This window comes from Helicoverpa armigera, chromosome 30, assembly GCF_030705265.1.
Source record: "Helicoverpa armigera isolate CAAS_96S chromosome 30, ASM3070526v1, whole genome shotgun sequence".
NCBI classification, from domain to species: Eukaryota; Metazoa; Arthropoda; class Insecta; order Lepidoptera; family Noctuidae; genus Helicoverpa; species Helicoverpa armigera.
This window is the reverse complement of record NC_087149.1, coordinates 404,256-416,949: the sequence shown is the minus strand read 5'-3', so window position 1 is coordinate 416,949 and position 12,694 is coordinate 404,256. Positions and strand designations below refer to the sequence as shown.

The 12,694-nt window shown below is 38.4% G+C and overlaps 1 protein-coding gene across 1 annotated transcript; it reads right to left on the bottom strand.

Annotated features, from left to right (window-relative positions):
- Positions 1-1,224: 1,224 nt before the first annotated feature.
- Positions 1,225-12,694, bottom strand: Sgl (sugarless). The gene is made up of 2 exons (XM_064042957.1): positions 10,901-12,694; positions 1,225-1,374 (listed from the first exon to the last, which is right to left on the bottom strand). Exon 1 carries the CDS (start codon positions 12,339-12,341, stop codon positions 10,902-10,904), a length of 1,440 nt encoding a protein of 479 aa, XP_063899027.1. The 5' UTR covers positions 12,342-12,694; the 3' UTR covers positions 1,225-1,374; position 10,901.

Below are 12,694 nucleotides of genomic sequence, written 5' to 3'. Positions count from 1 at the left end.
TAGATCGATCCTTATAAGATTTTGGTTAAAATATTAATAAGTATTTAGAAAAAAAAAAACGATTTTTTTTAAGAGCTTTCAGAAGCAACTTACAACTGTAAAATAAGTAGTAAGGTTTATTTTTCCGAGTTCCTACTCGTACCTAAAAATTAAAATTTTAATCAAAATCTCTTATTTCTTTCATCTCTTTTTGACTTTTCATTTTCACAATTTTTGCCTCAAAGCCTTAAACAAGCTATTTAAATAATGGCAGTAAGTTTTATGTAAAAAAAAAGTTATATAAACCAAAATTTATATTATTAACTATTTATAAATGTACTGTTAATAAATGATAGTTTATCGCAACCATAAATATCAAAAGTATCCATTAAAATTTTAAATTATAAAAGCGATAAACAAAATTATAATAAAGGTACGTTTTCAACGATAGTTGCCGTATCCTAAACGTACCTTAAAACAAATGCTCAAAAAAGTACTCTTACTCATCTCTACTAATATATTAACTTAAAATAATATGAATTAATGAATATAAAATCTCGTTTTACTAACAAAATATGAAGTTTAATTATTATTTATCATGATTTTTAGAACACAAAGTAATTCATTAAAATCCCTGATAATATGTATTACATTATCGGGATATAAAAAATGCCAATTAACAAACATAAATGAATATTATAAGTTAGTATATTCGGCCACGAAAATCAGCCAGCTGCGCAGGACATATTACAGCGCACGCACATTAGCTTGTACTGCGGTGCACTCAGTATTCCTTCACTCTCATAGCGCGATGCGACGACAACCCGACACCACCGGAGAGAGATCACAAGCACCACCGACATTAACGTGCTCTCCGATACAGTTTTAAAAAAATCATGATTTACAAGCTTTTTTCAGAGAGATATATTCAATCAATACTGACAATTAATGGTCTAAAATTGAAAAAAATATAATTATTAAAAGTGTGTTCACAAATAATAATAGGTATTCGAATAGATGCCGAGAGCTGTTATTTAAAAGACTTTCAGTTTTTTTTACCGCAAAATAAGTTTCTATAATGTTATGTACTTTCCTTAACCTAATAATTTTACATGTGTTTTGAAAAAGTAAAAAAGAAAAAAATTGTCATTTACTTACTCATTCCTTCTTTACAGCGATCGAAAAAATTAGGAACATAATATATAGTTTTTTTTTATACCAAAGAAAATTTGTATTTTTTGGAAAAAAAATAGGCAAAAATCCTCGGCATCATAAAATAAATTAGACTTAATACTAATTATATAAAATAGTTAATTCCATAGCATTATAATATTCTGGCTAGTACCACGCTGCTTTTTCATTTTCTTTTATTATTATTCAGCTATATTTCAGTACCTGAAATTTAAAAAGAAAAAATATTAGTTTTTGAAAAATAACTATTTTCAGCTGTCAGTGAAATTCATGGTCTGTAACAAGGACATATTTTCGTAAAGAAACGTTTTACAACAAAAAACCGTTTTCTAAAACACTAGATAAGTAATATCAAAATCAGATGGGTAGGTAAACTCAAACCTTTTTTTTTCAAATAGGTCTATAAAAGCTCTTTCGAAACGTCAAGCTACTGCTCGGTTCCAAAAAGTTGGTCTCATGGACAAGAAAAGAACCGGCAAGAAACTCATTGGACACTCTTTTTAAAAGAAAATAAAATTAATTACAATAGTTTTCTGTCTATTCCTAAGAACGTTATACAATCAAAATTGCTAAAAAAAGACACAAAATATACAAACATCCGAATTGACAAACTCCTCCTTTTTTGGAAGCCGGTTAAAATGGGAAATATGAAATATACTAGCATATAAGCAATAAAGAATTTATCGAGAATTTTTTAACAACATACCTAAACTTTAAAACATGAAGTTATATTAACGAGCCTCGCAAAATATCGTAGTAGTACATAAAAACTAATATATACTACTAACTTTATCGTAGTATATATTCAGCAATATCCTGTAGCGATGATAAACTAGTGACGTCATATATGAACGTTTATTATTAAATGGGTTTTCTCCTAACTATAGGTCCTTCACGAAGTTCCCTCGTCTTCTCCCTAGCCTTTTCAAAACTATGTTGGGGTCGGCGTTCAGTCTAACCGGATGCAGCTGAGTACCAGTGTGCCACAAGGAGCGACTGCCTATCTGACCTCCTCAACACAGTTACCCGGACAACACAAAAGACTAGTGTCAGACTTACTGGCTTCTGACTACCCGTAAGTAACGACTGCCAAGGATGTTCAATGACAGTCGGGACCTACAGTTTAACATGCCTGAACACAGTCATTGGTGTCCAAGATATACTTAGAAAGTACATACAAACTTAGAAAAGGAGATTCTCATTTATACTGTATATTATATGTTCTCGCACGATTATATCATGTTTGACTGAGCCGGTTACTAGTCATACTTATAAGAAGGTTTTAGGTATATTTTTAAAGTCGTTTTTTATTTTCTACATTTTTCAAAAGAAGTTTATCTATAGTCAATAAATTAACCTATTCTACATACATATAGCAACGGCCTCGCAGTTTTTCCAAAATGTTTATTTTAGCGTTAAACAGTCTATAACAAGCGTGCTCCACTTTCAGTTAGACTGAAATTTATCTGACAACAGTTTACATGTCTGAGAATCTAAGATTACAAGACTTATGCAAGATTTACATAACACACTACTTCCTAGTAAGAGTCTATCTTACAAAGTTAATAACCTAGCTTATAATTTATAAGCTAAACCACGGATTACAAAATAGCTGACCTATCGACCCACCTTCGAACGATTCGACGAATCTATGTATAAATATACTATCATCATCTCCTGAGACTTTTCAAAATGATGTTGAGGTCAGCTTCCAGTCTGACCGGATTCAGCTGAGTACCAGTGTGCCACAAGGAGCGACTGCCCTATCTGACCTCCTCAACCCAGTTACCTAGGCAACCCATGGTAAGACTGGTTTTCAGACTCTCTATACTGTTTCTGATCGGTTGTCTGTTAATTTGTAATGATTAACACACAAGAAATTTTTAATCCAAACATCTGAAACGATTTCGTAGTCTACACTAACAAAAACAAATGCAGATACTTATAAAAATAAATATCTGCACGTATGAGCTATGTACTAACTATTGCGAAATTTTAAGAACACTGGCTGTTTGGCCGCGGTTTCACCCGCGTCCCGTGGCAACTACTGCCCGTATCGGGATAAAATATAGCCTATGTTACTCGGGTAGACTGTAGCTTTACAATAGTGAAAGATTTTTTCAAATCGGTTCGGTCGTTTCGGAGCCTTTAGTGTGCAAACTTAAAAACATTTCCTCTTTATTATTATAGATGAATTGACCTACTTAACGCAGTTAAAGTGTGAAGATAAATAAATAATTAATTCATAGTATTAACTGTAAAACCAGTTTTATGTTTTAAAACAAAAAAAAACAGGTTTTTGTATTCAACAGTAGCAGTACTTATCAGTAGTCTATTCTATATGTATATTTTAAAATTAAAATGTCACTTTTCGTTGTAATTTTATAACTCAAGAACGGTGTCACCTATCCAAACTTTAGGCTTTCGGACTATTTAGATGGTTTATGTGAAATTTGTACAAAATCCTTCATTTTTTATTTTAATTTATAAGTAGCAAAGTGCGTACCGAGCGGCTACTACTATAAAATTATAAAGAGGAAACATTCTTTTGTTTGTAAAGGCTCCGAAACTACTGAATCGATTCGAAAAATTCTTCCACTGTTGGAAAGCACTCTTCCCGAGTAACATAGGCTATATTTTATCAAGGTACGGGCAGTAGTTGCCACGGGACGCGGGTGAAAACACCTGATGATGATCAACAATTAATAACGCAATGATACATGACCAAAACAGCCTTAAACCCGACCTTAAAACCCAAGGAAATGGCTAGCCAAAATGTTTAATTACTAGCTATTAATTTGTACGTAACCATAGCCGCCGAGGCCAGCCGCGAGGCCGGTCGTGATCAAACAATTGACTGCCTACCAATCATTTTAATATCCTCTCTACAAACTATGCGTATGCGCATCTGTACAAATAAATATGTCGGTCATGGGTCATTGGTTTGTGTTTTTTCCGCCTTTTTTGATGTTGGATAAGGTCCAATTATGGCTTAAAAGATTATTTGAATGATGTCCTCCTAGCCGATTATCGGCTACGGCGGCTGTTCTCATGTAGAGAGATAAGCCAACTGCGCAGGACATGTTATAGTGCACAAGCATTTGCGCAGACACAGGTGCACTCATTATTCCTTCACTCTCATAGCCCAACGGGATGGCAATCTGACACGACCGGAGAGAGATCGGACGCAGGACCGACATTAAAGTGCTCTCCGATGCACGGGTGTATCAATCACCAACTTCCAGGCTCCGGGCTGCTTTGTGAAAGTCAAGTACAACTCGACACCCATTTGGGGTGTCGAGTTGTCCGGGTAACTGGGTTGAGGAGGTCAGATAGGCAGTCGTTCGCAGTCGAAAAGTTAAGTTTTTACTTTAGCTAAAACCTTCTCCTAACTCTGACAAATACTATGCTGAACCGCATCCAAATCAGTCAAGCCAGACGCCAGATTATCGCGCACAAACATACTTACATACAAGTCAAGCTATGACTTGTATGTAAGTATGTTTGTGCCTTTTTTATGTCGATTAAAAAGGCTAGGCAGATGATGATATTTAATCAAGGTTAAGAGTACAAGACAACAAGTTTAATCTACCAAAGACCCGAATCTACGGGTCACTAAACTCCCTAAATTAAGATCATATTTCTTGACGGATGACTCACGAATTTCTTGAAACAACCAGTTTATCATGTTTGGGTCTTTCCTAAATATCCCGAGGCTTTATAAAAGTGAGGTCAACTTAAGGCCGTGTTTCAGAGGGCACGATAAACTGTAGGTCCCGGCTGTCATTGAACATCCTTGGCAGTCGTTACGGGTAGTCAGAAGCCAGTAAGTCTGACACCAGTCTTACCGAAGAGTATCGGTTTGCATGGGTAACTGGGTTGAGGAGGTCAGATTGGTAATGGATGGATAAACTTAAAAACTACTGGACCGATTAAAAAAAATCCTTCACAGTTAGAAAGCTACACTCTTCCCTAGTAACATAGGCTATATTTCATCCCGCGCGGGTGAAACCGCGGGACAACGTCTAGTTAAGAATGCATATAGAGTTGTGATCAAAATGCAATAAAATGCATAGATATGCAGCATGGTATCTGTTATGGGAATGCGAGGGTGCATCGACCGGTGCATATCTTTATAGCCTTTGGTGTTGGCACCATAAAACTAGACATTCTGGTATTATGGTGTCTATAGAAATACTAGCTATTCTACATATTATCTATGCGAATATAAGAAATAGTAAACATATTTTTGATTGTACCCTAAAGGCTCAGAAACTACTGAACTGATTTGACAAAATCAAAAATCATTTATTCAAACTTGGCTGCAGGACAGCACTTTTTGAACGTCAGGAATTTACATAAGACAGCCCCCAAAACGCCCGCCCTTCACCACTTCCTATGTGTTGTTGCTGGGAAGAAGAAGTGATGGAACAAACTCCCCAGCAACACATGTCTGTCTGTAGGTTAGAAGAACAAAATTCTTTCACATATTTTCTATCTTAAGGTTCTTATAAAATAAAGAGATTTTTTATTTATTTATTTGTACCCTACCCTGTATAAAAGGCCCTGAAACTCATCATCATCTCCTGAACCTTTTCCCAACTATGTTGGAGTCGGCTTCCAGTCTAACTGGATACAGCTGACTACCAGTTTTATAAGTTTTTACTTTGACTTTGACTCACACGTGAGTAGAATTGCAAGAAGCAGGTATCTTTTTTTTAACGACGTATTTAAAAATCATCAAATGACCCCTCCCGCTGTGGGTTAGCAGCGGTGAGGGAGTGCCAGACTCTTACTGACTAAAACTGTCGTGTTCCGTCGTAGGCCTTTTATGTACCAGGGCCGCGGTAACTCTTTCGAACAATCCCGCAGCCCCGGTGTACCGTAAAGGCTCCGAAACTCATCATCATCTCCCGAGCCTTTTCCCAAGTATGTTGAAGTCGGCTTCCAGTCTAACTGGATACAGCTGAGTACCAGTTTTTACAAGGTCTTTACTTTGACTTTGAATCACACTTGAGTAGAATTGCAAGAAGCAGGTAGCTTTTTTAACGACGCTAAAAATCATCAAATGCCCCCTCCCGCTGTGGGTTAGCAGCGGTGAGGGAGTGTCAGACTCTTACTGACTAAAAACCGTCATGTTCCGTCGTAGGCCTTTTATGTACCAGGGCCGCGGTAACTCTTTCGAACAATCCCGCAGCCCCGGTGTACCGTAAAGGCTCCGAAACTCATCATCATCTCCCGAGCCTTTTCCCAAGTATGTTGGAGTCGGCTTCCAGTCTAACTGGATACAGCTGAGTACCCAGTGTGCCACAAGGTTTTAACTTTGACTCAAGAAGCAGGTAGTTAAATCAAAAATTATCGAGTGATTTAAACCATGAGGTTCAAACTAACTATGTATATTTTAAAACTAAAGACGCACACATTAGTATGTGGTGAGAACATCGTACAATGTTGCGTGGTACTTATAAATATTTATATTTAACTGTAGTTATACCAAACATTCGACGTCTGTAGGCAAGTGCTGTAATACATTAACTATGTAAGAAACATTATAAAATCTCCCAAAACTCAGTCATCTGCCGAGCCTTTTCCCAACTATGTTGGAGTCGGCTTCCAGTCTAACCGGATGCAGCTGAGTACCAGTGTGCCACAAGCAGCGACTGCCTATCTGATCTCCTCAACCCAGTTACCCGGGCAACCCAATGCAACTTGGTTAGACTGTTTGTCAGACATACTGGCTTCTGACTACCCGTAACGACTGCCAAGGATGTTCAATCTCTCAAAACTATTGGTGAAAACATTTATAAAATGACGCCCGGTTGTTCTCTCTAAGGAGATCAGTCAGCTGCGCAGGTCATATTACAGTGCAGGCACATTAGCTTGTACTGCGGTGCACTCAGTATTCCTTCACTCTCTGCGCGCGATGCGACGACAAGCCGACACCACCGGAGAGAGATCACAAGCACCACCGACAGTAACGTGCGACACGATGCACGGGTGTATCAATCACCAACTTCCAGGTTCTAAGCTGCTTTGTGAGTGTCTAAAATCAAGACCTTATACACACTGCGGGTTGTTCGCGCGAGTTACCGCGACCCTGGCACATAAGAGGCCTACGACGGAACACGACGGTTTTTAGTCAGTAAGAGTCTGACACTCCCTCACCGCTGCTAACCCACAGCGGGAGGGGTCATTTGATGATTTTTGACGTCGTTAAAAAAAGACCTTATACACAGCCGTTGTTATATTCCACAACTAGACCAACGAGGCAGTTTGTTAATAGGTAAATAAGTAAATGATGATGAATGATATTGAGCAATACATTGGTTTAATATTTATATTATTGTATGTTTACAATGCCATTAAAATTGCATAACAGTATGCTGAGCCAAGATCTAATTTTGTTTTTGATTACTACCTGTGTATTGTGACCTAGAATTTACACATATCATATTAATAGATTTGGTAAAATATCATCATCTCCCGAGCCTTTTCCCAACTATGTTGGGGTCGGCTTCCAGTCTAACCGCGTGCAGCTGAGTACCAGTGTGCCACAAGGAGCGACTGCCTATCTGAACTCTTCAACCCAGTTACCCGGACAACCCAATACCCCTGGCTTCTGACTACCCGTAGCGACTGCCAAAGATGTTCTAATAACAGCCGGGACCTACCAATTTATCGTGCCAATGACGTAGTTGGTCACCTGCCGGGGCTGCGGGACTGTTCGCGCTCATGACCGCGGCGCTGGTACATGGCGGGCTTAAGAAGAAACATGGCGGGTTTAGTCAGTAAGAGTCTGACACTCCCGAGCGCTGCACACACAGCGGGAGCCGACATTTGATGATTTCCCATCAAAAATATTTAGTTGGTCACCCATCCTAGTTATGACAGCTTGCCTCCAATACATGTTTAATATTACCTATGTATATTATACTTAAAAGTGGGTCGTGTTTTGATATATTATCTTACAGATAGAAATGAAGATTACCCACTTTGAAATACCACTTCAAAACGATTTACTTAGTCATACATTATTATCTTTATCAAAGTTCCGGGATTTATAAGACATCTACATAATCTATACTAATATAATAAAGAGGAAACATACTTTTGTCTGTATCCTGAAGACTCCGAAACTACAGAACCGATTTGGAAAATTCTTTCACTGTTGGAAAGGTACACTCTTCCCGAGAAACATAGGCTATATTTTATCCGGGAAGAGATTTGGCAGTCGTTACGGGTAGTCAGAAGCCAGTAAGTATGGCAACCAGTCTTACTAAGGGATATTGTGTTGCCCGGGTAACTGGGTTGAGGAGATCAGATAGGCAGTTGCTCCTTGTGGCAAACTGGTACTCAGCCGCTTGCCACATAGTTGGGAAAGGGCTACAGATGATTAAAAGTACCATAGAAGCATGAACCTATAGACAGACGCAACGTATTTTTATTTCAAGTGATTTCAGCAAAACTATTTTTGCACCTAGAATACAACATTTTCTATTATTTTCAGTTACAATAAGTGAGGTACGATATATTTTGCACCTGTATAAATAATATTACTTGAGTAAATAATTAGCAGATGTTTGAACGTCATCATTAACTAGCTAAGTAAATAAATATCTTGGCAACTGTTATGTATAACGAAACTAATATTTTTTGTTTGTATATTAACTGTATAATCAGGTTTGTGAAGAAAAAAATGGGTTCCTAGTTTTTTTGTGGGCAACAATAGTAGAAGTAGTAATTTATCGTACTTCTATACTAATATATTAAAGTACTAGCTTCCGCCCGCGGCTTCGCCCGCGGCTTCGCCCGCGTAGAGTTCGGTTATATCGCGTTTCCAAAAGAACTCTTCAAAAGTCCGGGATAAAAACTATCCTATGTTCTTTCTCAAGGTCAACTCTATCTCTGTACCAAATTTTATTAAAATCAGTTCAGTGGCTTTGAAGTGAAATCGTAATAGACAGACAGAGTTACTTTCGCATTTATAATATTAGTAGGGATTGAGGAATACTTTTCTTCCTTAGACCATTTTTTCCGATTCCACAAAGTAAATGAAGATGCAAACATCCTAATTCATAACCATCTTTTTGGGAAGACGGTTGAAAACCAAAAAAAAACACTAACTATGTTAACTGGAAGCTCCTTTATATAAAAAAGGCTCAAAAAGATCCTGCTTAGCATCTGACGCCATTTCAATAATGACGGTAGCCGGTGATTTAAGTTTCTGAGAAACGTGCAACACATACATAAATGCGCACGACTTGAGAATAACTTTGGAGATTTGTAAGGAAAATTATCTCGGTACATTTTAACTTTTAATCGATTCAGGGTTAAGTTTTAACAGAATATAAATTGATGTTATTATTTTTAAACGATATTTTTAGTAAAATAATTTTCGCATCTGCCGAGCCTTTTCCCAACTTTGTTGGGGTCGGCTTGAAGTCTAACCGGATGTAGCTAAGTACCAGTGTGCCACAAGGAGCGACTGCCTATCTGATCTCCTCAACCCAGTTGCTAGCAACCTGATACCCCTTGGTAAGACTGGTTGTCAAACTTACAGGCTTCTGACTACCCGTAACGACTGCCAAAGATGTTCAAATGGCAGCCGGGACCTACAGTTTAACGTGCCATCCGGAACACAGTCAAGATATACTTAGAAAGTACATACAAACTTAGAAAAGTTGCAATGGTACTTGCCTGACCTGGAATTGAACACACACTCATACTCTAGCTAGAGGTTGGTTCTTTACCCACTATGCCACCACGACTTTTTCACGAGTATTCGTAATATACCAATTGAAATGATTATTCGTCGGTAGCAAATCAATCATTGACAATTATTGCATATACATAGAGTTACAAACGCATAGACAAGGAAATGTCAACAATATTATACATTGAGCATGTAGCCAAAAGTATATGCAATGTTTTGAATTCATTACCGTGTTTCTTGCATGTAGAGATTTGCAATTCGACTTTTTATATACAAGAACCTTCTACCCGCGATTTAAACCACGTTACAAGGGAACCACTTCCCGCACATAGATAAAAACCGGCCAAGTGCGAGTCGCACTCGCACGAAGGGTCGAAAAAATCACGTTAGTTGTATGGGAGTCCCGAAAATATTTATTTTATTCTAGTTTTCAGTATTTGTTGTTATAGCGGCAACAGAAATACATCATCTGTGAAAATTTCAACTCTCTAACTATCACGGTTCATGAGATACAGCCTGGTGACAGACGGACGGACGGACAGAGGAGCGAAAACAATAGGGTCCCGTTTCACCCTTTAGGTACGGAACCCTAAAAAGTAGTCTGTATGTTATAATAATATAAGCTATGTTAATGGCTAGATATATTATAAGTTTCATCGAAATCCATCCAGTAGTTATTGTGTAAAAGAGTAACAAACTACATTATTTTACATCCTTACATTTATATATTTATTAAATAGGATTTGAAGGTTGTATAAAAATCCTTGAAACTTGATAGAATTTAAAACTATCTCTGTATATTACAAAGAAGCAGTTTTCTCGAGGTTTCACTCGCGTCCCGTGGGAACTACTGCCCGTACCGGGATAAAATATAGACTATGTTACTCGGGAAGAGTGTAGCGCCCCAACAGTGAAAGAATTTTGCAAATCGGTTCAGTGGTTTCACCATTTGCAAACAGACAGTAAAATGTATTTTTTAAAATATAATATTAGTAATAAATTATTAAGAATACTTACATTAAGGCATCGTCTGACTTCCTTGAGCCCGTATACTGCCCGCTCTGCTCAACCGCTTCCCAATCGTCTGCACATGGAAACCGATATTCTGCAACGCCTCATGATTCAAGATCTTTCTTCCATCGAATATATACGCAGGCTTCATCATCACTTCGTATATCTTTTTAAAATCTAACATCTTAAATTCGTCCCATTCGGTACATAAAACTATCGCATGAGCCCCTGTAACTGCCGAGTAAGCTGTATCGTGGATTTCAACGTTGCTTTTAACTTTCTCCGGTTCGGATGTTACGTATGGACTTGTGAGCTCGTAGAAAATCTGGTCCGGTTCCACTTTAGGATCATATATGTGTAGTTTAGCTCCTTCGTCCAATAATGTAGTTGATACGTGAATAGCAGGTGATTCTCTGGTGTCTCCTGTGTTTTTCTTGAATGAAAAACCGAGTATAGCAATTTTTTTGTCCGATACAGTGTTGAATAGTGACTCGATGACTTTTCTTGTGAATCGAGCTTTCTGATAATCATTTAAGTTGAGTACTTGCTGCCAGTAAGCGGCCACTTCAGGCAAATTTAGGCATTCGCACAAGTAGATAAGGTTTAAGATGTCTTTCTGGAAGCAACTGCCGCCGAAACCTATTGATGCTTCAAGGAATTTTGGCCCGATTCGAGAGTCTCTGCCTACAGCTCTTGCTACCTCTGACACGTCGGCACCGGTAGCCTCACAGACGGCAGATAAAGAGTTAATACTTGATATACGTTGGGCAAGGAATGCGTTAGCAGCGAGCTTAGACAGCTCAGAACTCCAAGTGTTGGTGGTAAGTATGTTTTTAGCTGGTATCCAATGCTCATATACCCAGCAAAGCTCTTTAATAGCTTTCTGACCATCAGCAGTATCCTCACCACCGATTAACACTCTCTCAGCTTCCACCAAGTCAACGATAGCAGTTCCTTCAGCCAAAAACTCAGGGTTAGACAGGATCTGGTACTCGACACCCGGCTTAGTGTTAGCTCTCAATATTTTCATAATAATTTCAGCCGCTTTAACTGGCACCGTACTCTTTTCGACTACAATTTTGTTACTGGTCGCCAAGTCTGCAATCATACGGGCTGCACTTTCAACATATTTCAAGTCCGCAGCCCTGCCCTTGCCATTTCCAAACGTTTTAGTAGGCGTATTCACAGATATAAATATCAAATCAGCCTCCTGTATGCTTTTTGCTATGTCAGTAGAGAAAAAAAGATTCCTACCTCGGCATTGTCGAACCACATCGTCTAACCCGGGCTCGTAGATCGGCAATTTGTCAGAATTCCACTGGTTTATTCTCTCAACACTCTTGTCGCAAACAGTTACTTGAATATTAGGGCATTTTAGAGCAATCACACTACACGTAGGCCCGCCGACATATCCAGCTCCCAAGCAACAAATTTTCTCGATAACCATGTTTTTACAGCAAAAAAAACTGCTCACAAATGCACCAGCCACACGCTCAGACACCACGGAAGTGATTAACAACGTTCACAATACTCAAAAGCGCGATTTTATCTAATTAAAATACTATGTTTTACTGCTAGTGATTAGATCGTCGATTTTTATCGTTCCACGTCCGTTTAAAGTGGGTTTTGTTAGAGTTTTTGTGATTAACACATGTGGCGACCAAATGTTTGGGCCGTTGGACCGTAATTAAGGCCTGAGCGGCGCTCACAAGCTTTTTATTGTAGCACGAACCGAGCCTGTCTGTGCAATCGTCAGCCAGCCAATATGCAGACACAAGTCAATGACATTTGCGTAGGGAT